This window comes from Daucus carota, chromosome 2 (genome assembly GCF_001625215.2).
Source record: "Daucus carota subsp. sativus chromosome 2, DH1 v3.0, whole genome shotgun sequence".
Classification (NCBI taxonomy): Eukaryota; Viridiplantae; Streptophyta; class Magnoliopsida; order Apiales; family Apiaceae; genus Daucus; species Daucus carota.
This window is the reverse complement of record NC_030382.2, coordinates 48,828,619-48,854,226: the sequence shown is the minus strand read 5'-3', so window position 1 is coordinate 48,854,226 and position 25,608 is coordinate 48,828,619. Positions and strand designations below refer to the sequence as shown.

General features: G+C 32.9%; 5 protein-coding genes and 1 non-coding gene across 10 annotated transcripts; 4 read left to right on the top strand and 2 right to left on the bottom strand.

Annotated features, from left to right (window-relative positions):
• The first annotated feature begins 1,172 nt into the window (after positions 1–1,172).
• LOC108207687 (protein LATE FLOWERING) lies at positions 1,173–1,676 on the top strand. The gene has a single exon (XM_017378120.1). The coding sequence runs from the start codon at positions 1,173–1,175 to the stop codon at positions 1,674–1,676; it is 504 nt and encodes a 167-aa protein (XP_017233609.1).
• A 4,338-nt stretch (positions 1,677–6,014) lies between these two features.
• TRNAG-GCC (transfer RNA glycine (anticodon GCC)) lies at positions 6,015–6,085 on the top strand. The gene has a single exon. It is a non-coding gene; the product is annotated as a tRNA-Gly (tRNA).
• Positions 6,086–6,176: 91 nt separating this feature from the next.
• On the bottom strand, positions 6,177–10,046 carry LOC108206120 (bet1-like SNARE 1-1). The gene is made up of 6 exons (XM_017376312.2): positions 9,959–10,046; positions 9,630–9,730; positions 7,777–7,927; positions 7,095–7,151; positions 6,946–7,005; positions 6,177–6,447 (listed from the first exon to the last, which is right to left on the bottom strand). The coding sequence occupies exons 2-6, from the start codon at positions 9,641–9,643 to the stop codon at positions 6,358–6,360; spliced, it is 372 nt and encodes a 123-aa protein (XP_017231801.1). The 5' UTR covers positions 9,644–9,730; positions 9,959–10,046; the 3' UTR covers positions 6,177–6,357.
• A 2,925-nt stretch (positions 10,047–12,971) lies between these two features.
• LOC108206119 (uncharacterized) lies at positions 12,972–17,456 on the bottom strand. Of its 3 annotated transcripts, XM_064087907.1 has the most exons (8): positions 17,267–17,456; positions 16,918–17,015; positions 16,727–16,794; positions 15,510–15,582; positions 14,421–14,629; positions 13,946–14,045; positions 13,386–13,460; positions 12,972–13,278 (listed from the first exon to the last, which is right to left on the bottom strand). In XM_064087907.1, the coding sequence occupies exons 2-8, from the start codon at positions 17,002–17,004 to the stop codon at positions 13,204–13,206; spliced, it is 687 nt and encodes a 228-aa protein (XP_063943977.1). In that variant the 5' UTR covers positions 17,005–17,015; positions 17,267–17,456; the 3' UTR covers positions 12,972–13,203. The 3 variants fall into 3 exon arrangements, with proteins under 3 accessions (XP_063943977.1, XP_017231800.1, XP_063943978.1); XM_017376311.2 differs by having other exon boundaries at positions 12,972–13,460; positions 17,267–17,454; XM_064087908.1 differs by lacking the exon at positions 17,267–17,456 and having other exon boundaries at positions 12,972–13,460; positions 16,893–17,021.
• Positions 17,457–17,648: 192 nt separating this feature from the next.
• On the top strand, positions 17,649–24,158 carry LOC108209229 (pentatricopeptide repeat-containing protein At1g06140, mitochondrial). 3 transcript variants are annotated; one of them, XM_064087906.1, is made up of 4 exons: positions 17,649–19,468; positions 19,596–19,756; positions 21,945–22,019; positions 24,020–24,158. In XM_064087906.1, exons 1-2 carry the CDS (start codon positions 17,762–17,764, stop codon positions 19,605–19,607), a joined length of 1,719 nt encoding a protein of 572 aa, XP_063943976.1. In that variant the 5' UTR covers positions 17,649–17,761; the 3' UTR covers positions 19,608–19,756; positions 21,945–22,019; positions 24,020–24,158. The 3 variants fall into 3 exon arrangements, with proteins under 3 accessions (XP_063943976.1, XP_063943974.1, XP_063943975.1); XM_064087904.1 differs by having other exon boundaries at positions 17,650–19,756; XM_064087905.1 differs by having other exon boundaries at positions 17,650–19,756; positions 21,945–22,024; positions 24,020–24,157.
• Positions 22,038–24,982, top strand: LOC108209231 (LOB domain-containing protein 16). Its single transcript, XM_017380033.2, has 2 exons — positions 22,038–24,201; positions 24,379–24,982. Exons 1-2 carry the CDS (start codon positions 23,914–23,916, stop codon positions 24,757–24,759), a joined length of 669 nt encoding a protein of 222 aa, XP_017235522.1. The 5' UTR covers positions 22,038–23,913; the 3' UTR covers positions 24,760–24,982.
• The last annotated feature ends 626 nt before the right edge of the window (positions 24,983–25,608 follow it).

Genomic DNA, 25,608 nt, shown 5'->3' with positions numbered 1-25,608 from the left:
CCTCATTTTTTAAAATATGCGCCATTTCATGTACATTTTTTTTCAATTTTATAATTCTAGTAGGATTAGGCTGCTTTATAATTGGATACTGCTGGACAGATAAACTGATTTGATGCATCTGAGATCACAGCTTAGTTCAGCCTGATCGAAATCGTCGGATTGCCCTGCTTTATTCCTCCTCAGCCGACACATTATTTTAAACAAATATATTAAATTAATTATGCACATCAATATAGCAAGGCTACAATGGGGTGACACTGACTGTGCTGGTGATGACTCAAGCTAAAATCTATAGAGATACACATGAGCACTGAGGTGAAAAGATAACATCTAGGAATTGCCAAGGACAAGCATGTAATACAAAACCACGCTTCAACTTCCATTTTCTCAGCGGAAGTTTCCTCTGTGATCCCCTTGCTCTTTAAATGATTTTATATTTACATACATTCACACATAACCCATTCATATTCATATTATTATGATTATAATATTGTAGCGACGTAGAGTGAGAATACTTGAAATGTAGGCATTGATCTCCACATATTTTCAGTATATATGTGTTAGACAAATTTAATATGTAAATTTAAGTAGTTCAATAAAGAAGTTTATTATGTAATTATTTCTTTACTTGCTATTGTAAATCTCATACTTGTATTTAATAAAAATATGTGACAATTTTTAATGAACGTGTGTTTCTTAAATCTTTAACCATCGATTTTTCATCTAAATACATAATTATTGTACAATTATGTTTTCATTAGGTCACATGTATTTGTATAAAATATACTATATAAAACAAAGTATTCTATATAAATATGTAAAATAATACATTCGAGGCATACTTTTACAATACACATGAAGTCATACCGCTTGATCAATGAAGATATGTTCTGGTCATTTTTCATATAAAAAATATTGCAAATCTAGTATATACCTTCTATATTGCCGGCTATAGTTATATATCGATCACTATTCGAATGGACTCGACCTTGTCGTAATGTCAATTTTCAGCTACTGAGCTCACAATATTTGCATAGTCTATGTACTCAACATACCCATTGGCTGATTCCTCTTGCTCTCTATATATATCTACAAACACACACAATTTTATAGCTTCAATTAATAATTTGCCTGGACAAAAAGAATTTCTTTCAAAAAAAATCTTGTTATACATGGAGTCCAACCATCACGAGTGGATGAATTCGGGCGATCAAGAGGTTGATCAGCAAGAGCTAGACTATTCCGATGGCGTCGCGAGATCCTACCAGTGCGTGTTCTGCAAGAGAGGATTTACGACTGCGCAGGCCCTGGGAGGACACATGAACATCCACAGGAAAGATAGAGCCAAGACGAGGCCTGTTGCTAATTCAACTAATTTCAATAATAAGAAAGAAGAGAGTTATTCGGGGCCTCGATTTTACCAGCCGATTTCAAGCTATGGGCCGTGCTATGCTGCAGGCCAGAGGGGTCAGACGATCCATTACAGGACTTTCTTCCCGGCCTCCACTAGTTCAACTCATGATCTGCGTTCCGTTCCGTTCGGAGAGGAGTCCGAGTACCGTATGAGCTTGAGTAATTTGCAATACGGGGCATCGAAATATGCGGATGATTTGGAGAAGATGAGAGGTGGGAATGAAAACGATGGACTTGATTTGGAGCTTCGCCTTGGCCATTAATTATGATATATGTTGTATATACATATCTATTTCATATGCTGATGCAAAAAACACCATTTCGCAAACTGGAATTGTGAAATGGTATGTTTTGCATTTATGCATCTCTCTATTTGAAGGCAGCTGGCTGAGGATTAATGGAGGGATGATCAAGACATCTATATATCTATCTATGTACGGCTAGCAAGGTATATTTCAATTTATGTGGAGACTGAGACGAATGAACAAAGATATAATCGTGTAGCTATTATAAGCTTTTGGTCCGGTCACAGATATTAATTTGAGGTAGCTATGCTGTTTATAACCCTAGATTTGATAATATTGTAATATTTAGGGTTGTGCTTTCATTTTTATGAGATATTTTCCTTCCATATTTCTTCATTCTGTTAGTACTTTTTTCAAATGATGAACTAAAAAGAACCCTATCCTTTTAGTTTAGTATATATATGTTCTTGTTCGAGTACAGTCGAGGCACGCAAGTAATATGCGTGATAGTTCGAACATATGTATGTTGTTATATATATGATAAACCTCCGAGATCCTACACATGCTAATTAATTAACGAGTAATATATACGAATTGCTTAATAGAATTGAAAGCTATAAAGTTAAGGTAGTTTGTAGGCTTGTGTTATGACAGCTTTTCGGATGTTTTGATTAGGGGAACCGTGAGTCCATGACATAAACTAATTATTATCTATGTCAGTATATATATTTTTTGGAGTTGGGTACTTAATTAGCTACACAAACAGATTAATTATGAAGATTAACAAAACCCTAATGATTTCGTATAAATGCAAATTCTTAATCATTGGGTGTAATTAATGGTCTCACACACACCTCCGTCGATCTCCACATATGATCGATCAGTTGTTTAAAGATCAATGGTATATAATCACCATTCTACCATTTGTATGAAAGATAATATTGGTTATTATTTAGCTATGTACATGTCTCTAGCTCTGAATAATTTTTGTGATTTTTAATTAGCTGCAATTTCCATTGAATTCTTAATTATGAGCAAACTAGCAATATGATACTTGAGAGCCTCGTCATATAATCCACCTGAATATCCTCAAAGAGCTCACAGAGATCTTCTAGCGGGGTTATTATTCTTACAGATCGAGATCATCACACACATGTATTAGAATCTTTAAGTTCTAGCACACTTCATAACTCATATTTTGGACATAACTTCGTCTTAAACTCATTTTAGGACGTGTATTTTCATTGGAGCGAATCTCCGTAAATATTTTTTTGGGTAACCGCGGAACTCCGTGCATGTGTGTGCGATGTGTAATTATGTGTGTGATGATCAGGTGATGATTATTATGAAATAAGGTTGTTATTCTAAATTATATATAAGAGTCCCGAATTTAGCATATTATTATTATTGTTTTAAGAAGATTCAGCGGTTCGTTGGAAACTCAGCCCCTCTCTGCAGCCCTAAACCGCGTTTAGGTTAATTCACTGAATTATATCAAGGTCCTAGAGGAATAATATTTATATATTGCACTATATGTCTGCTTCACTGGTCTATGTGCATATGGCGACGTATATATTAATTCTTGATGATCAAATGTATCTGCAGTTCTGCACTGCTGTAGAAATAAAAATTGCTATATATATTATTAATTAATTTCATTTTATAAGTTTATTGCAGTAGCATTTGGCTCTAAGCATAGCTCTTAATTAGTGATCAGGTTAGGTGCACCGTGCATGTTTATACGCTGTTGCTCTATGTAGTTCTTCCGGATGCAGAATTGCGAACGATTATTTTTCAAGCTGCAGTGGCAAAAATATAATGATTATGAATTAAATTTTGATTTTTTTTGTAAGGTTACGAATTAAATTTTATAATTATATATATATATATATATATATATATATATAATTTATTAAGTATATACGGTGATAATGAATGCATTATCACGATGAATAAATCATATTTATGAAAACTTAGACTTAAATAAGATATTTTTATAAAAAAAATGAGTATTTACCAATAAACATAATGAGTTAAAAAAATAATCTATATATGAGTTTGTATCGAATATGAATCATGAATCATATTTGAGTATTCAGATGATAAATTTTATAAAAATAATGAGACTCAACCAAATTGAGTATATAAGTGCTCAAATACCGGATCATATTTTATCGGGATTCGATTTTTCAGGCAGATTTGGATCATCTATAAAACAGATATTTATTTGACGTATATCATATCTCCAAGTCGGATATTAATTGAGATACCGGATAGCCGTGATCAATAATTTTCAGCCCTAGTCGTAGCCGCTAGCTCCTTCGGCCATTCTTCTCCGTAAAAAAGATTTCTAAACACCGTAATCAACTTGGATTTATTTGTCAAAGTTGTAGAGAGAATTTCATCAAAACCTGTACTAGCCTTCCACTACATCAAATGTGCTAGCTGCAGTTGGTAAGTTCTTTCAGGACTAACGAATAAACATATCGATAATAACAAGTTGATTGAATAATTATGAGCTCATAACCCCCAGCTAAATGGAAGCTAGCTTTAATTAGTTAAAAAAATCAGTACTTAAAAGTGTCCACTTCAGATGTAGGTTCTGTTAGACATTGTGAGTGGAAAGAACGAACGGTGATGCCTGCAGGACTGCAACCAAGAATCTCCAGGTGGAGGCTGGCGAGACGAATGAGTTAGTATATTACATATGGAATTAAGAAGATATGGACAGTTTTATGTTGTCATCAATTTAATTATGCTACCAACTCTTAAAGTGGATTAGTCGCATAATTAATGTACTTATATATATGTACAAATTATACTTAAGCCACTAACTAATGTCTAATCATGACATGCGTATATAACAAAGAGCGTCCCAAGCTGACGCCGGTAGCCTAGTACTGTACAGTACCATTTATCTTAAGTTAATCAACGTTATACGTTGGGTTTTGGTAATTACAATTTATTCTTTCTTTTCTGAAATCCTGGTGTGGTTGTTTGATTAATGATCAGTACTACTTCGATTCTAAGAAAGCAAGACACGAATATATTTCATAAAGTAGGATTTGTTTTATAATAGTCTTTCAAAATCTAATACACATACATAAATTAGTTGTGATATAGATTCTAGTTGTTAATAATATTTATAAGTAACACGACACATATAGAATAGTAATCGAAAATTCAATTCAAGTTGGTTATGCATGTGCTGGTTTGGATAAAAAAATCAAAACTGAAATTTTTAACTTTATTTTAACTTCTAATATATCAAATTATTATTGTATGAAATCATAATCAACCATAAAAGTTGTTTAAACGACATGGATCGATTTATTTGTGCCAGTTCCAATAATTTTTGCTCAGTTTTGTTCGTTAACCATCAAGTGTCATTTTCTATTATTTTTAGGCTCTGTCTAAGATTATTATTAAGAATTGTTGTACTACGAAAAAGTGTGGTGGAAAATGTATTGTTATAAAACTCAAATAACTTTCTAATACGCTATGGTTCATTGACTGAAGACAAAAGATAGATGTATTTTATACTATTTACAGGACAGTAAACGGGTATAAAACCAGAACACAAAAGCCGTTTATTAAAACATGAATTTACAATAATTCTTTCACGGTATTTTATCATTAAGATATATGCCATCTGCTTTTTGACATACACAGGAACAAGGCATCAATATCATCTACACCCTCCGTCCCTCTGAGCAGTATACATTGGGGAACGGGGACGCGACACGAACTTTAATGCTCCTGTAGAGTGTAGTTGTGTAATTTATTTTTTAAATTTTTTTTCTGAATTAAAGTTTAGATGTTATATTTTTATTCAGAAAAAGAAAATCTCAAAAATAAGTTACGAAACTATATTTTATAAGAGTATTTAAATGCGTGTCGAGCAGTTGAAAAAAACGTATACAATTAAATGGGACAGAGGAAGTATTCAATATTTAGATATTCATCCTTAAATTTTGATCTTTGCCTATTAAAAAATATTTGACAATTTATTGTCAACAATTACTTGTCAGTTATCTCGGTCTTCTTTAAAACATACATACATTTTGTTTTACTTGTTTCTCTATTAACGCGCTAAGTAGTAAAAATAAGCAAATCAGTAATGACCCAAGCAAATTAGTAATGACCCCACACTGTAAAAAATTAACGCTAAAAAGTGAAAATTGTTTCTCTATTAACGCGCTAAGTAGTAAAAACAAGCAAATTAGTAATGACCCAAGCAAATTAGTAATGACCCCACACTGTAAAAAATTAACGCTAAAAAGTGAAAATTGGATACGAATTGAGATGATGGAGTTAGTATTCAACTCAAATTACATTCGCAATGTAAAGCTCTTGGCACCAGTGGTCTAGTGGTAGAATAGTACCCTGCCACGGTACAGACCCGGGTTCGATTCCCGGCTGGTGCATACATTTTGCCTTTCCTCTATATTATTTTTAACTTGGGATAATAAAAAACAGCTTGCATTTGAATAACGGCTTCAGAAAATTCACATGACGTATCAGAAAAACCCTACGAACTGTTAGTGGATAATTAGTACACAGAATTACAATGCAGAAGCATTTGTCTAGTCTTTGCAACTTAACTTTTTACACAAATTCACAGTGCTGCTGGGTTTTATACAAAAGCACCATACTACGGTCGTTCAAAGTGACAAACAAACTTATTTTATCAACTTGATCACCTAGTAAGATAGTATACAATCAGAAATAACACCACAAAAGATGCCACCAGTGTCAACATTTTCCGGCTTGATTTGGTCTCAAACACCTGATGAATAAAGAATAAAAACATTATCAGCAATAAACTGACATATAAATACAGCATTCTAAGAAACCCTTCTAGGCACCTAGCCTAAGTAGAGTGGATGAGCTTATAAGCAGAATTTGTCAAATAAACACTCAGAGAAACCCCATAAACATGAAGCAACATCTAATATCGGTTCTTACAAGGCTTATAAGATTTCAAAACAACAATATGCTTAATTGATTTTTATGTCAAGTAAGATACTCAAAATTATTTATTTTCCTAATACCTCTTACACTTGAGGTCGCCTTGAACATAAGAAATTTTATATAATATAATATGTAGATAGATAAACAAGACGGCGAAGGAAAATGTGCTGGCATTATTGTTAAAGACGGTGTGCGCAAATTACTAACCAAAGGCAATACATATGGTTGTGAGTCTTGTGACACAAGTGTAAGAAACAGAAAACAAATATAAGAAACTACTCTTATAGAATCTACAAACACAAGGGAGGCATACCATCTTAAATTTGTCCATAGTTCCTGAGAGGATACCCCGGGATGAATCCATATCATTTCCCTAAATGACAAAACTACAATCATTACAGCATGCAATTAAAATAGCAGCATCGACATTCATAATTAACTCTCTGAATACAGTATATTTACCATTCTGTCCAGCATGCGATTATGACTATCAACTTCCTCGTGGATATCACCCGTCAACTGTTGAGATGACATGCATTCATAATCGTTAGTACACAAGGCTCATGAAACTCAAAACTACTAGTATATAAATCTAGGTTCGGTTACCTCTTTAGGGGAAATATAAAAATGTGATTGCTAATGATCTCAATAGAAAAACAATGCAATTCAAGCTTAAACTTTAGGAGAATACAATGAAATTTAATCGGCAAGCTATCTACTACATACGACAATGGTTTAAATTTTACCGAAGTGATTCTTGATGGCCAAGGATTATGAAAACCTTAGTCTGATGCATTATGCAAGTGCTCGATGAGTTATATTGTTTGTGCCAATTACCAATGAAGAAACTGGCTGATGTCTCTAATAGGATATAGAAAAGATACATCTCTTTCAATGATAAAGAAATTTATTAGTTATATTAAATCTTTGCCTGAAAACAAAACAAAAACTAAACTTCTACCTTCCAATACAGCGACACAATCAGAGGTGAAAACATAGTCAATCCAAAAAAAACAAAGGCCTCTTGGTCTATGGTTCAATTAGCAAAAAAAAATTGTACTTTGCAATGCCCTTCCAAGTCCTCATGTTCGGCGCTATTATAAAGACGTAAGAAAATTATTTACAATATTCCAGCTACACCTACCCTTTTGAGCATCAGAACTCTGTCCGACAGCCCCTCAATTGCTCTATCATTTTCCTGTTCATCAATTTCATGGGAAGAGTAAGAAGCTTCTGCTCTAATGCCACCCTCCTCGACATCATCAAAAAGAGCAGCTCTGTTTCCACGGTGTTCCCTGCATTTGCAGATTTTCAATCTGAATGACTAAGAATATGTGTGGCAAAAAATTATTTTATTACTGAGTATATGGTCTGGCTCTGGCAACAATAAATTGAAAGCAAACAATGAACATCAGAAGATTAATTCAAGAAAGGGAAGAGGAATATGGCCACAGTCAGAGGTAGTAAGGACGCCGATAGCAGTATGGCACAGAGGAGAATGCGGTATTAATGACTAGATTCATAAATTGATTGCTTACACCTTTGACTATCTAAACATCGTACGAGAAACATATATTAACTAGTACGGCCATATCTCTAGAAATGACAAATTTACTACTATTTTAATGTCTAAAAGACCAAAAGTTGTGAAAGGGCATATATGCATTACATCTCCAAATTTCTAAAAAGCAAGCAATCCTAATGTGTGCAAGATTATAACATACAACAATGAATCAAAAATTTCAATTATTAGAGGCCATAACATAGCCCCTGCGTATCTATGTACCTGCTGGTAATGGATTAGTTTGACATTATCCACCACCGCAATTTTCTAAATGAATATGCAAAGGTATTGAAAATAAAGGGATGGCGTAGTAGTGGTAAAGGTTTATCATTCCCACATCCCCTATAACCAAACATGTTTAACTATCATATATGAAAGAGGTACCTACCACAGTTCAGTTTGTCTCTAATAGTGGAAGAAATATATGCCTCACAAGCATGTTGGTTTTGAGAAGTAGGAGCCTAGGGCAGTATATTTTTGAACTGTTGAAAATACTTAACTGTATATGGACCGACACCCTAAAGAGTAAATGGACGGTGATCAACTTGAAATAAGACACTCACGTTGTAGCAGGATTGTGCTTTGGACATGGGCAGCTCCAAACATCCAATATGAGATGTTAATATCAGAACTATAGTAGTGTGCACATGCATTGGTGCGATCTAAGGGTATGATAATGCAAGACTTAACTTTATATTTCAGTATTTGAGTAGAAAGAGAAGTGTCCATTTCTTGTTTAGGTAGAAAAATGTAAACTTCGTACAGGTTTGCAAGCCGGTAATGATTTCTTTGCATAGAATATTTGTATAACCCTATAATAAACAAATTGAAAAATGAGCTGGTAATATTGTAAGAAACATACGGTCACTTTTGCTTTTATCTTGTAGTTTTTTCCATATGATTTGCTTATCAAAAAAATATTGTAAGAAATAAATCATAAATTCATTCAAGTGAGATAGATAAATAATCAAGAGATGCACAACAAAATCCATGGAGTTTGCTGGGAACTACAAACTGAAAAGCGAGAAAAAGGCTCTCGGTGCCAGTGAGATAGAAAATCACATACTTATTTATATGCATAGAAACTGATATATTGCATGAGCATATCAGCCCCCAAATTCTTATTAATAACCTACATACTGCTTGCCTACCCAAGGCGCTAATTTCTTTCAACTTGATCCAGAAAATAGAATTAATGGCATTAATTAAATAATTTAGCTCTTTTACTTTAGGATCCTTTATGAGATGATACAAAAGACCATCCGATCTGAGTGTGTTCATAAAGGTACTCAAAATAAGAAAACAACACTAGACATGTAATACCATAAGATCTGGGTGGGGGTTCGGGACAAATTTCATCATAATTGAATCTCGCTCTCAAGATTTATATGGACCACTAAAGAAACAGTTTAAGTGAGATTAAATGTATATACCTTCTGGAATTCATAGCTAATGTAATGGGCAGCAGGTGTGGATCAGGCAGCTTGATTTCTGTAAGCAATATCGAAATCTAGAAAATCTGAGACGTCGTAATCTATAAAGACAAAAACACTAATCAATATAGATAAGAGTATAGTATGATCTAATCCAAACCACAGCAGTGTAATGTTGAAACTAGGCTAGGGTTTTGCAAACAGGTTCCTCGATGAATAAATAAATCAGTAGATTCTTGTGCTTTGGAGATCTTAATCTGTCAAGAACAATAATAAGAAAAAGAAACGAAAAGCAAAATTATATACATCAATAATAATCATAATTATACCTCGGCGATTTGGCAAGGCAGCTCGAGGGAGTAGACAAGACGAGAGAGATCAGGCAGCTTGGCGTTACGGAACAAATTAGAGTAAACTACATAGTGTGTACCTGAAGTTTGGACAAAATGCAGTATGTGTACCTCATCTTTCAATAATGCAAAATGTGTACCTCATTTTTATATTCTCGTGCACAATGTGTACTTCCGTTAAGTAGACGTTAGAAATTTAACGCAGAATCATTAAACCAACTGTAGAAGTAGGATTTTTGGCTAGCAATGTCAGGCAGACATATATACCAGTAAAGCAAGACATATCTATGAGTGAAAAACATGTTGACACTATTTTTTAAATAATTAATATTAGATAATATTAGTTAGATAATAAAATATTAAATTTATGTATGTATAATGAAAACTTAAAAATAATAATTTAAATAATTATGTTAAAATATTAAAAAAGATATTAGACAAAAAAAGTTAAGAGTCAATTAATTGAATATAAATTATATAGACAATTATTTAATTTGTATCGTCGTTATTTTTTATTTTTTTTATTTTACCAATTACTCCCTCTATCCCCCTCAATTGTTTTACATTGAGAGACGGAGACTCGACACGCATTCTAATGCTCTCATAAATATAGTTTAAAATGTAATTTATATTTTTTTTTCTTTTACTATCCAAACTTTTATACAAAAATAAAAATTTTAAAAATAAGTTATGAAATTATGTTTTATATGCGTTTTAAAATGGATGTCGAGGAATATAGAATTGAGAGGGACATGGGGTAGTATACAAAAAAATGAGGACTAATATTATTCATATTTAAATTGAAACATTCAAATTTGATTATTTTAAACAAGTTAAATAATAAAACACTGAGATAAAATTATTTTAAATCATGTTTTTTATATTCTTTTTTATGATATGATTATTAATTTAAAAAAATTTATAATTGTTAATTTTAAAATTTTCACTTTATACTTTCTTTATAAAAATTGTATTTTTATAAATTGAATAAATATATTATTACATACAAATTAAATGAGTTTGTTGACTTTGAGCATATTATTTAAGATTTATTGACTGCATAACCATATAATTTATTCTTGAACAATTTTTCTTGTACATAAAAATTTAAGTACGATTTGTACATGCATTATAAAAACTTAGTTACCACCCAATTAAAATATATAAATTCAAACACGTTTATGGATTATTTAAAAATTTAATTTAGTGTTTCAACTAAATTTAATTTAGTGAAATTTTTATAAAAGAATAAAAAAGTATAAAATGAAAATTTTAAAATTAACAATAAAAAAAATTAAATCAAAATCATATTATAAAAAAGAGTATAAAAAATATATGATTTTAAATAATTTTATCTCAGTGTTTTATTAATTTACTTGTTTGAAATAATCAAATTTGAATGTTTCACTTAAAATTTGAATAATATTAGTCCTCATTTTTTTTATACTACTCCATGTGTCCTTTTCACTACTGCATTACTCGACACCCATTTTAATACGCATATAAAATATAGTTTCATAACTTATTTTTTTAATTTTTTTTTATAAGAGTTAGATAGTAAATATTTATTCAGAAGAAAAAAGTAAAATAATTTATTAAATTATATTTATGAGAGTATTAGAATGCGTGTCGAGTCTCCGTCCTTCAGTGTAAACAATTGAGGGTGACAGATGGAGCAATTGGTAAAATAAAAATAAAAAATAAATTTACTGACGATACAAATTAAATAATTTGACATAATAAGTTGAATTATTATTTTTAAGTTTATTCATAAATACATAAATTTAATATTTTATTATCTAACTAATATTAAATATTTAAATAAAGGAGCCATTTACTGGTATATATGCCTGACATTGCTGGCCAAAAATCCTACTTTTACAGTTGGTTCAGTGATTCCACGTTAAATTACTAACGTCTATTTAACGGAAGTACACATTGTGCACGAGAATATAAAAGTGAGATACACATTTTGCATTATTGAAAGATGAGGTACACATATTGCATTTTGTCCAAACTTCAGGTACACATTATGTAGTTTACTCAACAAATTAATACAAACTTGTCCTCTTTTCTATTTTTCTTTACCTTCACTAATTATTTTTATTTAATACTCCTATATATTTTTTTATAACTTATTACAGGTAAGATATCTTATTACATGTTCTCTCCCCCGTTTTTATAGAGGTAAAATTGTTTAATTAATATTTTGGAAAATAAAAATTATATTTTAAAATTAGTTAAATATATTTCCTAATGATATATTTTTTCTAATTTTTTTAATTATATATGAATTTCAGTCAAAATTATAATTAATTTGCCTAATCAAAAATTATGTATTATTGTACACGATCAGGGACGGAATATATGGCTCTATTATGTTATTCTTTTCTTTTTTTTTTCTTTTTTTATCACATCTGGTTATTTAATCTCTGTGAATCGCATGACATTGTGATACCTGTTACTGTACATCTGATTGTTTTTTTTTTTGTAAGGGTACATCTGATTGTTTAATCTCTCTGAATCACATGACATTGTGACTTGTTACTGTAATTCTCGTATTCATCGTAGTATATGGTGGTTCTTACATTCATACTAGTATATAATTAGTATATAATTTTCATTGTGAGTATAATTTAGGATTTTTGTAAAATAATTCTTCTCATGACGAGTGACATGACGAGTGACAGTAATAATTTCACTTTTTAAAATTCATTCATCTATGTATTTATTTGTCTCGAATAATATTTGGTTATCAATCTCAAATTATATTTGTTTGTCAACTTGGTATGTGCGGGACGAGTAAGAGTAACTATTTTAATTTTCAAAATTCACTTATAATGAATAATTCATTTGTTTGGTCTTCTTAGGATCAATGATGATTTCAAATCAAAATATCAAATTATTAAAAGCAATTTTTATGTTCAGAAACTTTAAAAAACAAATATGACCTGGGTGTGAACTGAAATCATTTTCTTGTAAAATTTGGTGATGAAACGCATCAACTTCAGATCTGTATCAAGTAAAAGAAGAATAAAGAATGATAACAAGAGCAACACAAACCAAACTAGCAAGGAAAAATGTAAAAGCTATACGCCTACCGCTGGGAATATTACCCTTCACCTTACTGATAAATACAACCTTATTCTGCTCATCTACTTCGAGAAACTCAACTTTTTATACAACAGAATATAATAACTAGTACATTGACCCAGCTATATAATTTACAAGAGAAAAGGCATGTTTTCATGTGGTAAGTCGTACAAACACAAGCTAATTTCCTCTCTTGAGATGTCTGTCTGCATTAAGTGACCCGTATAAGCAGTACTACCATAATGAAAATGCAAGTCATTGCAAAGATAGCAAGCCATGTGAAGCAGGTAGTCTTGAAACTATGGGAGTATACCTCCATTGCTCGAGTATTGGCATGACCGGTGCTTGCCAAGCTTTGCTCCACAGCCTTTTCTGTTGAGTCAAGTATCTGCAATCAAATCACATTCAATCAACGAGGAACATTACAAGTTTTAACCAAGGGTGGGAAAAAACCCAGCAGAAGCATGATTTTTACTACATTAAAATTTGATAAACATAATTACATGAAGGAAAAGCAATAATGAAGTTGATGACTAAATTGCAAAGGTGATGATGATAAATAGAGTTTAAAATGAGGTTTGATGATACAAAGATACAAGTACAAGTTAAAATTATTATGTGGAAGAAACTGAGTATCAATTTAAAATTTCAATTAGCAAGTAGATTTAGTATAGCTTTTAATTCTTCTCAGTTTCTACCTACCACATAATGGTCAGATAAGAATATAAGATATGTGGACTACTTGTTCTAAAAACGATGTTACAGTTGCATGCTCTTTTATGGAATTTTCATCATCTACTGTGATAAAAATAATTGAACTTGAGGCATCAAGATTCGGATATAACAAAGCCATATGAGATATTCCGGTCTTACATTCTCAGTATTCTTCAGCGATTGGCTCATCATTTGGCTACTCTCTTTGAGTTGACGTGCCAATACAACCATCTCATCTGTCAGGTCTTCCTGAAGCTTCCTATTAAAATTAAAAAAAGAAGATTACTTTACACACTAAACAGTATAATTCAAAAACAAAAGGCTCAATTCTTTATAAGCTTAAATTTTAGAAAAAGAAAGTGCTACTGCACTTTGATGGCCTAAATTTAAATGAGAACTACGTAAAAAGAAATCATCTCCGTCGATTCGGATCATAACTATGTTTACCAGTGCAGCTGCCAGAGCATTAACCTTAAGGAAGTCAAAAAGTAATAATTAAATCCTTATAAAATTATTTAACATTTGAAGCAACCCCAGTCTGTCCCTCTTTTCTCTAAGTCATGCTATCTTCTTAATTCTATGTAAAGTGAATTTATTTTTTTTAAAAGCTATGTAAAGTGAATTTAGTATATACCTATGCTTAGCAATATGTGTCTGTGCAGCATTGTCCAACTTTACAGGCATTGATTGATCAGTAACAACATTATCATTATATCTTTCCTTGACAATCGAAGATCTTCTCCTCAGACCTTGAGATTCAGGAATATGATTCCCCACACTCCTAGGGGAGCTTTCATGGGAAGAAGTCTCTAAAATAGGTTCTTCAGCTATTTCCGCATCGGACTGAAATTGACCAAAGAGATGGTTACTTGCAATGAACCTGAACTTTCTATTAATAATATGAGACAGGGAATATAGTAAGCCACAAATGTGTGCAATCTGAAACAAAGCAAAACAAACACTAATAAATGATTACTAGTAGAAGGAATTCCTCTTATAACTTGCCTTTATCTAATTACTTAGATCAAGCAGGTCCAAGCTATGTTTAATATTGTAGTTTATTAAGCTTGACAGCTTAATTTAAGTTAAGAGAACCACACAATCATATTCATGTCAAGAGCAGCTTAGATTAATCAGACGTTTAAGTCTGAAGAAGGATAAAGCTAGCTTCTTTTATTAATAGACGAATTAAAGTTGGACTGGTATTTTAATGCTTCTTCATCGGATAAGTAGTATTCCCTAGCCCTTGTCTTGAGCATGATTAAGCATATACGAGGCAAACCTGAGCATGAATAGTTACTTTGTCTAGATATCAACTTGGCTTGACTACGATTTAGTCAAACAAAACAGGAGTAGAGCAAGAAATATTATGAGGATATTCCAACAAATCAATGTAATATGCATCTGTACGACACACTTGCTGAAGAATATTCTTGGCATAGGCTGTGCACATGACTGATATTGATCATGAGAATGCTAATTCAAAATTTCAGTTCATCAAGGGTACACCACTATAACTTCTATAGATTATACATACAAATCTTCCTCTGCATCACACAGTAAATAATATATTTAGCACATATTTGGCACCACTGAAAATTTTGCCATTTATATAAGGACTATAAAGGGAAACACAACAAAGCAGAAGTTTCAAATTTCACGCCTGCTTAGAAATAGTGTCAAAGAACCTCGCATATCATGGGCACCTGGAGTATCCACTCACCACAGGTGTAGCTAATTTGGTAGCAACTGCTTGAATCTTCTCCGAGTATTCATTCACCTTTGCCTTAGATATCCTGCTCGAAGATCACACAAGATTAGACATACATATAAGTATGTTCAGATTTCACAAAAAATAAGTTCTTTGAAAGAATTTATACTCATTCAGTTCAGTCATTACCAACCAAAATACCCAGTACGTTTAATGTGCCCAACTGCCTCCATGGCACTGGGAGAATACAGTTGTATAACAGGAAATTTGCCTAATCACTAAGAGGAAACTAGACAATAGCGATGAGAATCAAATTAAGCAAGGTACTGAGTCTTGAGGAAAGGGAACACTTTATCTATCTGCATCAAGAATCATAACAAAAGAGTAGCAACCTGAACTTGTATATCACATCCTCAATCAGATTCATTTCAATCACAGATTTTCAGGACCAAAGCATGTCTCTAGAAGACCCAACGTACAAATATGACAGCAAAATGCAATAAATATCTATCAGATTGATTGCAAGTAATAGCCATGTTCAGGATACCTTTAGGTTGCCTTTGGAAACATGTAATTCATTTCAAATGATATAATTCCATTTTATAATTTGAAATCTTGGAATCCAAGTCCAAATTATGTGTTTGGAAACATGAGAATATTAATTTCAGAATTTCAGATATTATAATGAGGTTCAAACATTGTTTGCAACCTAACGGAATTCATGATTTAATATAGATATTTATTATAAACTCAAATATATAAGTACACATATAGAATCGTGCGGATCATTATATTTTGTCGCATATGGATTACACTAGAATCAAAACAAAGCAGATAACCCAACATGTATTTTTAAGACACTGGTAAACTATAAAAATTTTCATTGTGTTTCTTCCACATATAAGCATGTATAGTACTTTCATAATCTATAGTTTCTATACTATGCCCAATGAAGCAAATGAGTTTTGCAATCTCTGTTCATACAAATTTGTACTGAGAAGTAATGCAATCTCTAACTATAGTTGTATCATCGTATATATTCTTGTTGTAACATGCAAAAAAGCTGAACGTCGTCAATGGGTTGCATTGAGCCGTTAATATTAAAGACGATGCACTATGCATGCACAAGGAGCATAATTTGTATCAGTAAAGACTACCCAAAATTGATAGAAAAAAAATTAGTATGCACAAGGAGCATAATTTATATCAGTATGGTTCTTCATTAATACCTCGGCAATCCTTCAGGAGTTTTCTCTTCAGTTAACTGCTCCAACAATTCTCTTAAAGTCGCAACATACTGCAACCACCATAAGAAATCCGCCAATTAAAATGGACTCGAACTCATTAAATCAAAACACCCCTTTACTCTAAAACCAAAATAACAATTACTACTACCAAACTCGAAACCGTTGATACTGACATGTACAAGCTTTGCCTGGTTCTCTTGGCGAGGAGCAGCCGCAAGCAATCTCCGAAGGTTTACTTCGGTCTTCGACACCACCGTCATTGTCTCCTAAACTGTTCAAATTTGCGAAACGGAATAAAATAATTCACTTGGGACTTTCATCAAACAATTGGGCGAAAAGAATCAAGCCACTCTAAATGGAAGTATGTCGAGGTCATTAACAATTAAAATTGCATGAATTACAATACGTCTAATTTAATACGAAATTGAAAATTCGAAGAATTATAATTGAATTGAAAAGGCAAACAGATAGTAAACAACAAAACACGATCTATCAAGTTGAAGAATAAATGAAACAGTTTACCAGGGGCTTGTCAATCACGTGTAACGAAATTCAAGTGCGATCGATGAGATGTAGGATTTTAATTAATTCTAGATAATTAAAGATTTTTATTAATAGTTTAGAGAGACTGGGAATCGCAGGAGGAAGAGCTCGTGTGCAGAGTTTGTGCAGATCTTGCCGTTTGTATCTGATGTTATGTATTTTAGCTCTTTTTCTGTGCATAAATATATATTTTATATTTACCTTTTTTATTTTTATCATTGAAACTCTGTAGTCTGTTCTCTTATTTCAGATCCAAAATAATAAATAACAAATAAGAAAAAAACGTGTAAAAAATCATAAAACTCATAAATATTTTTAAGTATAAATAAAGAAAATATATTTGGTAAATTTCCTGTTTATATTAAATTTGAATAAACTAATAAAACACAAATTTTCAGTTAAAGATTTCCAGAGTATATGAACAATATTGAGTGATTAAGCTGTTTGTGTACCGTTATATTCAAAAATTGCATAATGCTTCGTTATGGAGGGAACAAAATGCCCGCACTAACTAACCAACCGCCTTTCAAAACCCTACTCTCTTACTTCCATTTGAACAAAACCCTTCCTTTAATTCAACCCTTACATGCCAAAATTCTCACCAATGGCCTTCAATTTTCATCTCTTTACGCCTCGAAACTCGCCAATGTGTATATTGAACTGGGTTTTCTTCGATCGGCCTACAAAGTGTTTGATCAAATTACCCACAAGAATCTCTACTCTTGGAACACAATGCTGTCCGGATACTCGAAAAACAATCAGTCGTTTGATGTTTTAAGGATTTATAAGATGATGAGGAGTGATATTGGTAGGAGTGATAGTTTTAATTTGGTGTTTGTGATCAAAGCGTGTGCTGAGTTATCGCGTTTTCGAGATGGGGAAGCGGTTCACGGGTTGGTTGTTAAGTTGGGGTTTGAGAGTGATCAGTTTGTTGTGCCTAGGCTTATTAATATGTATATTGACGTGGAGTGTTTGGATGAGGCGGAGAAGGTTTTTGATGTTTGTTGTGAGAAGGATTTGGTGGTTTGGGGTTGTATGGTGAAAGGGTGTCTTAGATTGTGTAAGTATTTCAGAGTTTTTGACTTTGTTCGTAGGATGATAATGTCGGGTTCTGAAATGGATACGTCTTTGTTAGAAATGCTTGTTCAGGCATGTGGAAATGTGTTGGCGGGTAAAGAAGCAAAATCGTGTCATGGTTACCTTATTAAGAATAAGTTCCTAAATTGTGGCATCAGCTTGCAGACATCGATTATAGATTCGTATATGAAATGTGGGTTTTGTGATCTAGGTGTAAAATTATTTGAGGAAATACCTGAGAAGGACGTCGTTTCATGGACTGCCGTAGTTGCTGGATTCACAAAATTAGGCAGAGGTTTGGAGGCACTTGGATTGTTTAGACAGATGTTACGAGAGGCTGTAGCTCCAAATCCAGTCACATTTTCCAGTGTTATTTTGGCTTGTTCGCATATGGGGTCTTTAGAACTAGGAAAGAGTGTTCACTGTTACATGTTAAGACATGCGATTGAATTAGATACGGTGAACTATACCTCTTTTGTTGACATGTATGCTAAATGTGGTTGTATAATGATGGCGAGCAGAGTTTTTAATCTTATGCCACATAAAACTGTTTATAGCTGGACTGCAATGATCAATGGGTTCGGAGCCCATGGTATGTACTCAGAAGCAATTAATCTCTTTGACGAAATGATATCTCAAAACCAGCAACCGAACTCTGTTACTTTTGTTTCGATTCTCTCAGCTTGTAGTCATTCAGGAAAGGTTGAAGAAGGATGGAAGTATTTTAATATAATGTGTAGAGAGCACGGAATTGTTGCAAAAGAAGAACACTTTGCTTGCATGGTGGATCTCTTAGGTAGGGCAGGGAGGATCTGCGAAGCTCTATCTTTAATAGATAAAATGCCTATGGTCCCTGGAGCTTCTACATGGGGAGCTCTGTTGAGTGCTTGTAAAATACATAAATTGGTCGAATTAGCTGAATATGTAGCCAAGAAACTCTTACCAGTAGAGACCGATAAGTCTTCTGTTTATGTTTTACTTTTCAATATATATGCCGATGCAGGAATGTGGGACAAGGTGAAGAAGTTAAGGCTGAGATTTGGTGAGAAGGGACTCCATAAGAGTGCTGGTTTTAGCTCAATTGAAGTCAATGAGAAGTTATATGTATTTACTTCTAAAACTAAGCTGGCTTCTTTATTTACAGAACTTGAGAGTGTTTGGATTTCTGTGACCGAGCAAATGAGAATATTTGGTCATGTTTATGATATGAGTTTTATCATTAATGATGCAGAAGACATTGTGAAGAAATAGAATTTGTTTGGTCAATGTAGCAAACTTGCATCCTCTCTCCCAAGTTTGTGATAGAACTGGCGGTCAAGAGCCAATATCTTTTGTTAACGATAAAATATTGTTAGACAGAAGCAGCTGCCTTGATAGGCTTCACGTTTCCAGGTATTAGTTGAACAAGTTAATATGTATCTTATGGATGATTAAATTGTACAATCATATCAAAGTAATTGGAACATGTTAATTGAGTTATGGACTAATAGATACATGACATTCTGGTGGGATATACATCGTGGGCCAGAATTAAAAGTGTAGACAGAGAAATCAAATTAGGCAAAAACCAGGCTCCTGCCACTGCAGACAGTATATATTTGATGGTGATTACATCAGTAATTGGTAATACTGCCAGTTGTGTTATATAATGTGTGACCCTGTATCTCAAGAAAGGTTTGGTTAGCTCGAAAGCTTATGTTTATAAAAAATAGATTATGAAAACTATGCTGCTGTTGAATATGAGTAGACCGTAGAATTTGTAATACAACCGACATGGATTACATATTAGTATATTACTATCTGTAGTTGTTAAAGAAATATACTCATATCACAAAAATCACGGTAATCTATAAAACAAAGCACAAGTATACAAACAACTAAATCATAATAAATTAAGTATTTCAAGTGAACTCAAATTGTTCTACTATCTTATCTCTAATGAAATTGATTTTCAACAAGTTATGATATATTTATTCTTATCTTTTATTATTGGTCTTTCTCTTATTTATTCCTAATCCCTGGTGCACAAATTAATCATTCTTGCACAAATTTCTCTATTTACTGCTTTCTAATCTGTAGTTGCTTTGTGGTTTGTAAAATATCACTTGGAAAAAAAATGTTTTTCTGATTTGGTTCGTAGTGTTGAGTTTTAACTGTGTCATAAGACTCACCCTCCCATTTATATTCTCTGGAATCGCTATTGCCTATATCTGGTATGGTAACTAATCTTTGTGAAGGGTATGGTAGAGACTAACAGATATATATTTTATTGGAAAGTAAGGGAATTAGCTGAGCAGGTTTTGTTTGGACTCTGGCTTCCCTACTCAATCATTCCAACTGCAGATTTCCATATCGGAGTTAGTTTGGTTTGGTTATCTCCTAGTTGTTCTCTGGTCGTATGGTCTCATCCATACACAGAGTAAAAAATCAGGTAGAGTTTTTATGTATGGGTACGCGTTATATCTGATATAGCCGATGTCTATGGCAGTCATTCTATGTTAATATTAATCTCTTTTTTTAAGTCTCTATTACAATCTTGTTCATTTTTAATTATACTTTTGCGGGCATAAGCAAGTACATTGTGGTTGTGTACACTTGTGTGTCAAACTGCATAGTCTGCCAATTTTTGTGGACCTTCTTTAGAGGATTTTACTCTAAGCAAAATTATCAAGAATTACATTATTTCATGTGAAATTATTCTATATTCAAAACCTATATGATCCTGCCTCTGGATCAATTTCTCTTAGCAATTTTATCTGGCCTCCCTTGTGTCTTGTCTTTACTGGCTTTCAGTGTCTCTGTTGGCACTCGCAGGCTTCTTGTTGTACCATAGATATTCTTCACAAAACCCAACCTTCTTGTTGCAACGTAGCAGGAGACATCAACTGTACAGTGGACCTCAGTTCTTTAGTCCTTATATGTGAAAAGATAACAAACCCTTGCAATATAAACTCTTTAATTATTTGTTTCTTTTGTATGAAGTTTCTTTATAGAAGCAGGAAGTCTGTACATTTGAGTGATAACTGTTACTGTACTGTTGGTTAATGTTAAATATATAATATTATTCAATTAGGGCCTCCTCCCACTATAAGGTTTTGGGAGAGTTATTTACCTAACATGGTACCAGAGGTCGGTTTAGGGTGAGGTCATGAGTTCGAGACCTCTCATCCCCAATTATATTAATTTGGTTTGTTAATCCGTGCTGTTTGTGGGCTGTTATCTAATTGTCCACTCATAAATGAAAGTGCTGACAGGTGGTATATGATCCTGCTAAGGCTTGCTACCAATTTCCTGAAACCTTAACTAACATGCCATACCCATTCTGTTCTACTTGTTATTGTTTGCATATGGCTTTCATCTGTATTCTTCGGAGATCTAAGTGCTTAGCTGTTTTTTCTTTAAAGTATATGGACCGGGGAGTAGTAGTAATACCACAATGGCTCTATGTGATTGCGTAAATGCTGGTACTTTGTTTGTTATATATTTGCTTTTTATGGAAGCTCGTCCATATTACATGAACTTCGTACGAGGTTCTTATCTGTTTATCCTAATCAGGGTTCTTTGTTTGTTCTGCATGCAGGTATAAGGAGGCCATGACATGCTGCTTGGTACAGAGCGTGCCTTTCGTCTAACAAAGCATGTATAATTATAAAGGGTAAGGTACAAATTTTCAAGTTTACCCTCTTATTTTTATCATTTCCAATGTGAATTTATTAGTACACTTATATGTGAAACTAATGCAATAAATAGGGGGAATACTTGAAATATACAATTCAACTAATAGCCATTATAGCCAGCATGGTTGAGTAAAACTAGAATTTGGCTAGCTCAATATCTTTGCTTTGTTTTTTGGCTAGCCAGATAGCAAGCTTACCTTTGAATTCACCAGGAGAACAGGGGCAGAAAGGGGCGTACATGATGTCTTGGGATTTTTAATAGATAAATATAATTGTACAATCCGTTGTTGAAAAAAGTCTAAGTATCTAAAAGAGGCTCTAAAGAAGAAATTGCCATCTTCCATGTCAATCATCAAGGATGACAGAGCCTTTTCCGGCTTCTTATTTAAGCTAGATGTGGCTACACTTTCTACCACCATTCAACCATGACCTCTCTTCAAAAATTACGTTATTTTTAGAAGGGAAACGTTCCATATGGTTAGATATTAATGCACCAAAGAAAAGTTCAAAAACAAATACTAAACAAATAATAGTGTTAGGGGTATTTTCTGGATTAGTTTGTCAAGTGCTTCACTTGTAGCCTATAGAAGAATTTAATGTTAATATATATATTAGGATTATACAAAAATAGAGCATTATAAATCTTCATAATGTAAAATCTAAGATGGTTGTTACTAACTGGACCAGAGTCTGTATAGTATTAACAAACGCATATATATATAATACTCCTACATATATAGCTGTTGATATGAAGAGAGGGAGCGGAAAAAAGAGAAATGAGGAAGATACACTGGAGTTTTAAATTCAAGTTAGCTCTTCGATTTCGCAGCTTTCAGCTAAAGTCAATTTTGTTTGTGTATTGGAACTTTTTTTTTCTGAAAGGTTGTGTTAGTGTATTGGTATTTGATATGTTAGGTGAAACTTTGAATAGGGAATGCTGGTGTCACAACTCCACTTACTAAACAAAACTTGATAAACTTCTTTGACTTTTGTATACTTACTTTAAGAACGTTAGTACATACTTTAAGAATGCTGGTGTCACAATAGTTTGATGTTTAAATTACTATAAGATGTGTAAATCCTGACAAACCTTGAAACATGTGTAACAAAGTCCAAACCTTGTATGTTTACTTATCTAAAACAGAGTACTGAAATGAAAACAAAGCCGAAAGAGGGTTAAGTGCTCTTTGATGAGCAACTTCAAATCAGAAATTGAAGGCTGATCACTCTTTATCACTGTTAACTATTCTAGATTATCCTACAGCGTGACACCCACTTAAAATTAGAAGTAATAATTTAGTTCTATAACCAATTACTACTAATTCTTTAAAATCTGCCAATCAAGAATATAATACTGCTAGTAACACAAAAGGAGATGTACTAATGACAAGTCAAAGAACTTTAATGTAATCTTTAGTTTAACAAAAATCCAGAAAACAACAAATTACAAAAGCAGCAGTTCCCAGGTACGGCGTTCGGCGGAAAACTATTTTATAAAAAGCATATGACCAAACAAACTCCAAATTATTGAGATAACACAGTGAGTGAGGTTCCATTATATATATTTGATGTAGAATTGCAGATTAAGAAAGGTGGTATATTTATAAGCATGATAATAGAGTAAGAAGTAAAGAAGGTTGGTCTACCTTCTAAGAGATTATAAAATAGCATTAGTTCCATTATTTTCCATAAGCCATTAAGAAATGTCTCCTTAGAACCCTGCACATCATTTTTCAATGTTCCCTCACAGTAACCCCTTATAATCTCCCCACCCTTTTGTGTCCCTAAACACCTGCCCACTTCGCCCATATTCATTCATCATATTCTAGTTTGCTCGTGCGCCTTCGTATTTTTGTTTTATCCTAAATCATTATGGCAGCTGCTTCAGGGACTAGTTCTCCTTGTGGTGCATGCAAGTTTTTAAGGAGGAAATGTGCCACTGACTGTATTTTTGCTCCTTACTTTTGTTCTGATCAAGGGCCTGCAAGATTCGCTGCAATTCACAAAGTGTTTGGTGCTAGTAATGTTTCCAAATTGTTGTTGCATGTTCCTGTGGCGGATCGATGTGAAGCTGTTGTTACCATTGCTTATGAAGCTCAAGCAAGAATTCGGGATCCAGTTTATGGTTGTGTCGCCCATATTTTCGCGTTGCAGCAACAGGTTACTACTTTTCTTTTCCAAACTATTTACTGATATATTATTAGTACTAGACACATCACTGTTAAGTTCTTGAAATGAGAACTTGTAATGGAGTTTTAAAGATGTTGGTAATCACTTGTCAGGGATTCAGGATGTTAATGATTTGTTAAATTATTCTTTTTCTTTATATATGTGCAGGTGGCATACTTGCAAGCCCAGCTGATGCAAGTGAAGTCTCAAATGACACAAAGTCTCATTGATTCAAGGACCTCGGAAATTCAGTGGTCCGGAAATATGTGCATGGGAGGTAATGGAATGCAGACAACCTTGCCTCCGGCATATGACAATTATAGTAGCCACAGTTCAGCGAAGAACGAATATATGAACTCTGTATCACCTCAAAGCTCAATGGAATCAGGTGATTACGGAAACGAAGGAATGAACATGCAGGAAATACAAAGCAGAGATGATCAGTTGATGTTACTGATTCAAAATGCTATGAAGAGGCCTCCGGATAGTTTTTCACCAACTGAATATGGCGAACTTCAATCATTGGCTCATAGAATGATGAGGAATTAACTGCCTACTTCACTTCTTACAAACTCCTGACATGATATATGATCCATTTGTATGTTAATTTTCTAATCATGGTAGATGTAGATTTTGTGAGAAGCTTCGTTAATTAGTCAGCTACTTGCAAGTCTTGCTGATGTGCCCCTGGATGGGCTGTTTTTCACCTTTTCTTGATATCTGTTAAAACGAAGTAATATCAGAAATTTATATTTAATCGTACTTGAAACTTCTTTATATGTATCTCAGACATTAGGGCCACGCAGTTTCTGTTAAGAGAGAAGATTGACCTTCTCGGGCTTCTCTGAAGACTAAAGATATATTTCATGTGGTCAATATCAAGCAAAATCAAAAATCATATTTGACGATAAGCGAGTAATATAATTAAGATTTTAGATTATGAATTGATTAAAATTTATAATTTAAAATCTCGAATTTAGTTTAACAATCGACCAAACATGATATTAAAGCCAGAACTGAAATTAAGATATAATTAAGAAAAATTAATCATATTTAATGACTGTGCTTATCGCAGTGAGACGGGGTCTTTCATAATCTAAAATCTTAATTATATCTTAATTTCAGTTCTGGCTTTAATATCATGTTTGGTCGATTGTTAAACTAAATTCGAGATTTTAAATTATTAATTTTAAGCAATTCATAATCTAAAATCTTAATTATATTCTGCTTACATTATTAGACTTTCTGCAGATAAAAATCCAACTAAAATCAATCATCCATCCTTCTCGTCATTTTAAAAATTAATTAAAACAAAATCTGAATAATTTCACTATTCGGAATTTCGGATACTTTCATCAAAAGTATAGAAATTGGCACAAGTGTCTTTTGGCCAGTAAA

Excerpts from the sequence above, each read along its gene's own strand:
- LOC108207687 (XM_017378120.1), top strand. The coding sequence starts at position 1,173 with ATGGAGTCCAACCATCACGAGTGGATGAATTCGGGCGATCAAGAGGTT.
- LOC108209231 (XM_017380033.2), top strand. The coding sequence starts at position 23,914 with ATGGCAGCTGCTTCAGGGACTAGTTCTCCTTGTGGTGCATGCAAGTTT. Across the intron at positions 24,202-24,378 it reads TTTTCGCGTTGCAGCAACAG|GTGGCATACTTGCAAGCCCA; the intron begins GTTACTACTTTT and ends ATATATGTGCAG.
- LOC108206119 (XM_017376311.2), bottom strand. The coding sequence starts at position 17,004 with ATGACGGTGGTGTCGAAGACCGAAGTAAACCTTCGGAGATTGCTTGCG. Across the intron at positions 16,795-16,917 it reads ACCAGGCAAAGCTTGTACAT|TATGTTGCGACTTTAAGAGA; the intron begins GTCAGTATCAAC and ends TGGTGGTTGCAG. Across the intron at positions 13,461-13,945 it reads CGCTGAAGAATACTGAGAAT|ATACTTGACTCAACAGAAAA; the intron begins GTAAGACCGGAA and ends ATTTGATTGCAG.
- LOC108209229 (XM_064087904.1), top strand. The coding sequence starts at position 17,762 with ATGCTTCGTTATGGAGGGAACAAAATGCCCGCACTAACTAACCAACCG.
- LOC108206120 (XM_017376312.2), bottom strand. Across the intron at positions 7,152-7,776 it reads GAGTTCTGATGCTCAAAAGG|TTGACGGGTGATATCCACGA; the intron begins GTAGGTGTAGCT and ends TCATCTCAACAG. Across the intron at positions 7,006-7,094 it reads ATCGCATGCTGGACAGAATG|GGAAATGATATGGATTCATC; the intron begins GTAAATATACTG and ends TTTGTCATTTAG.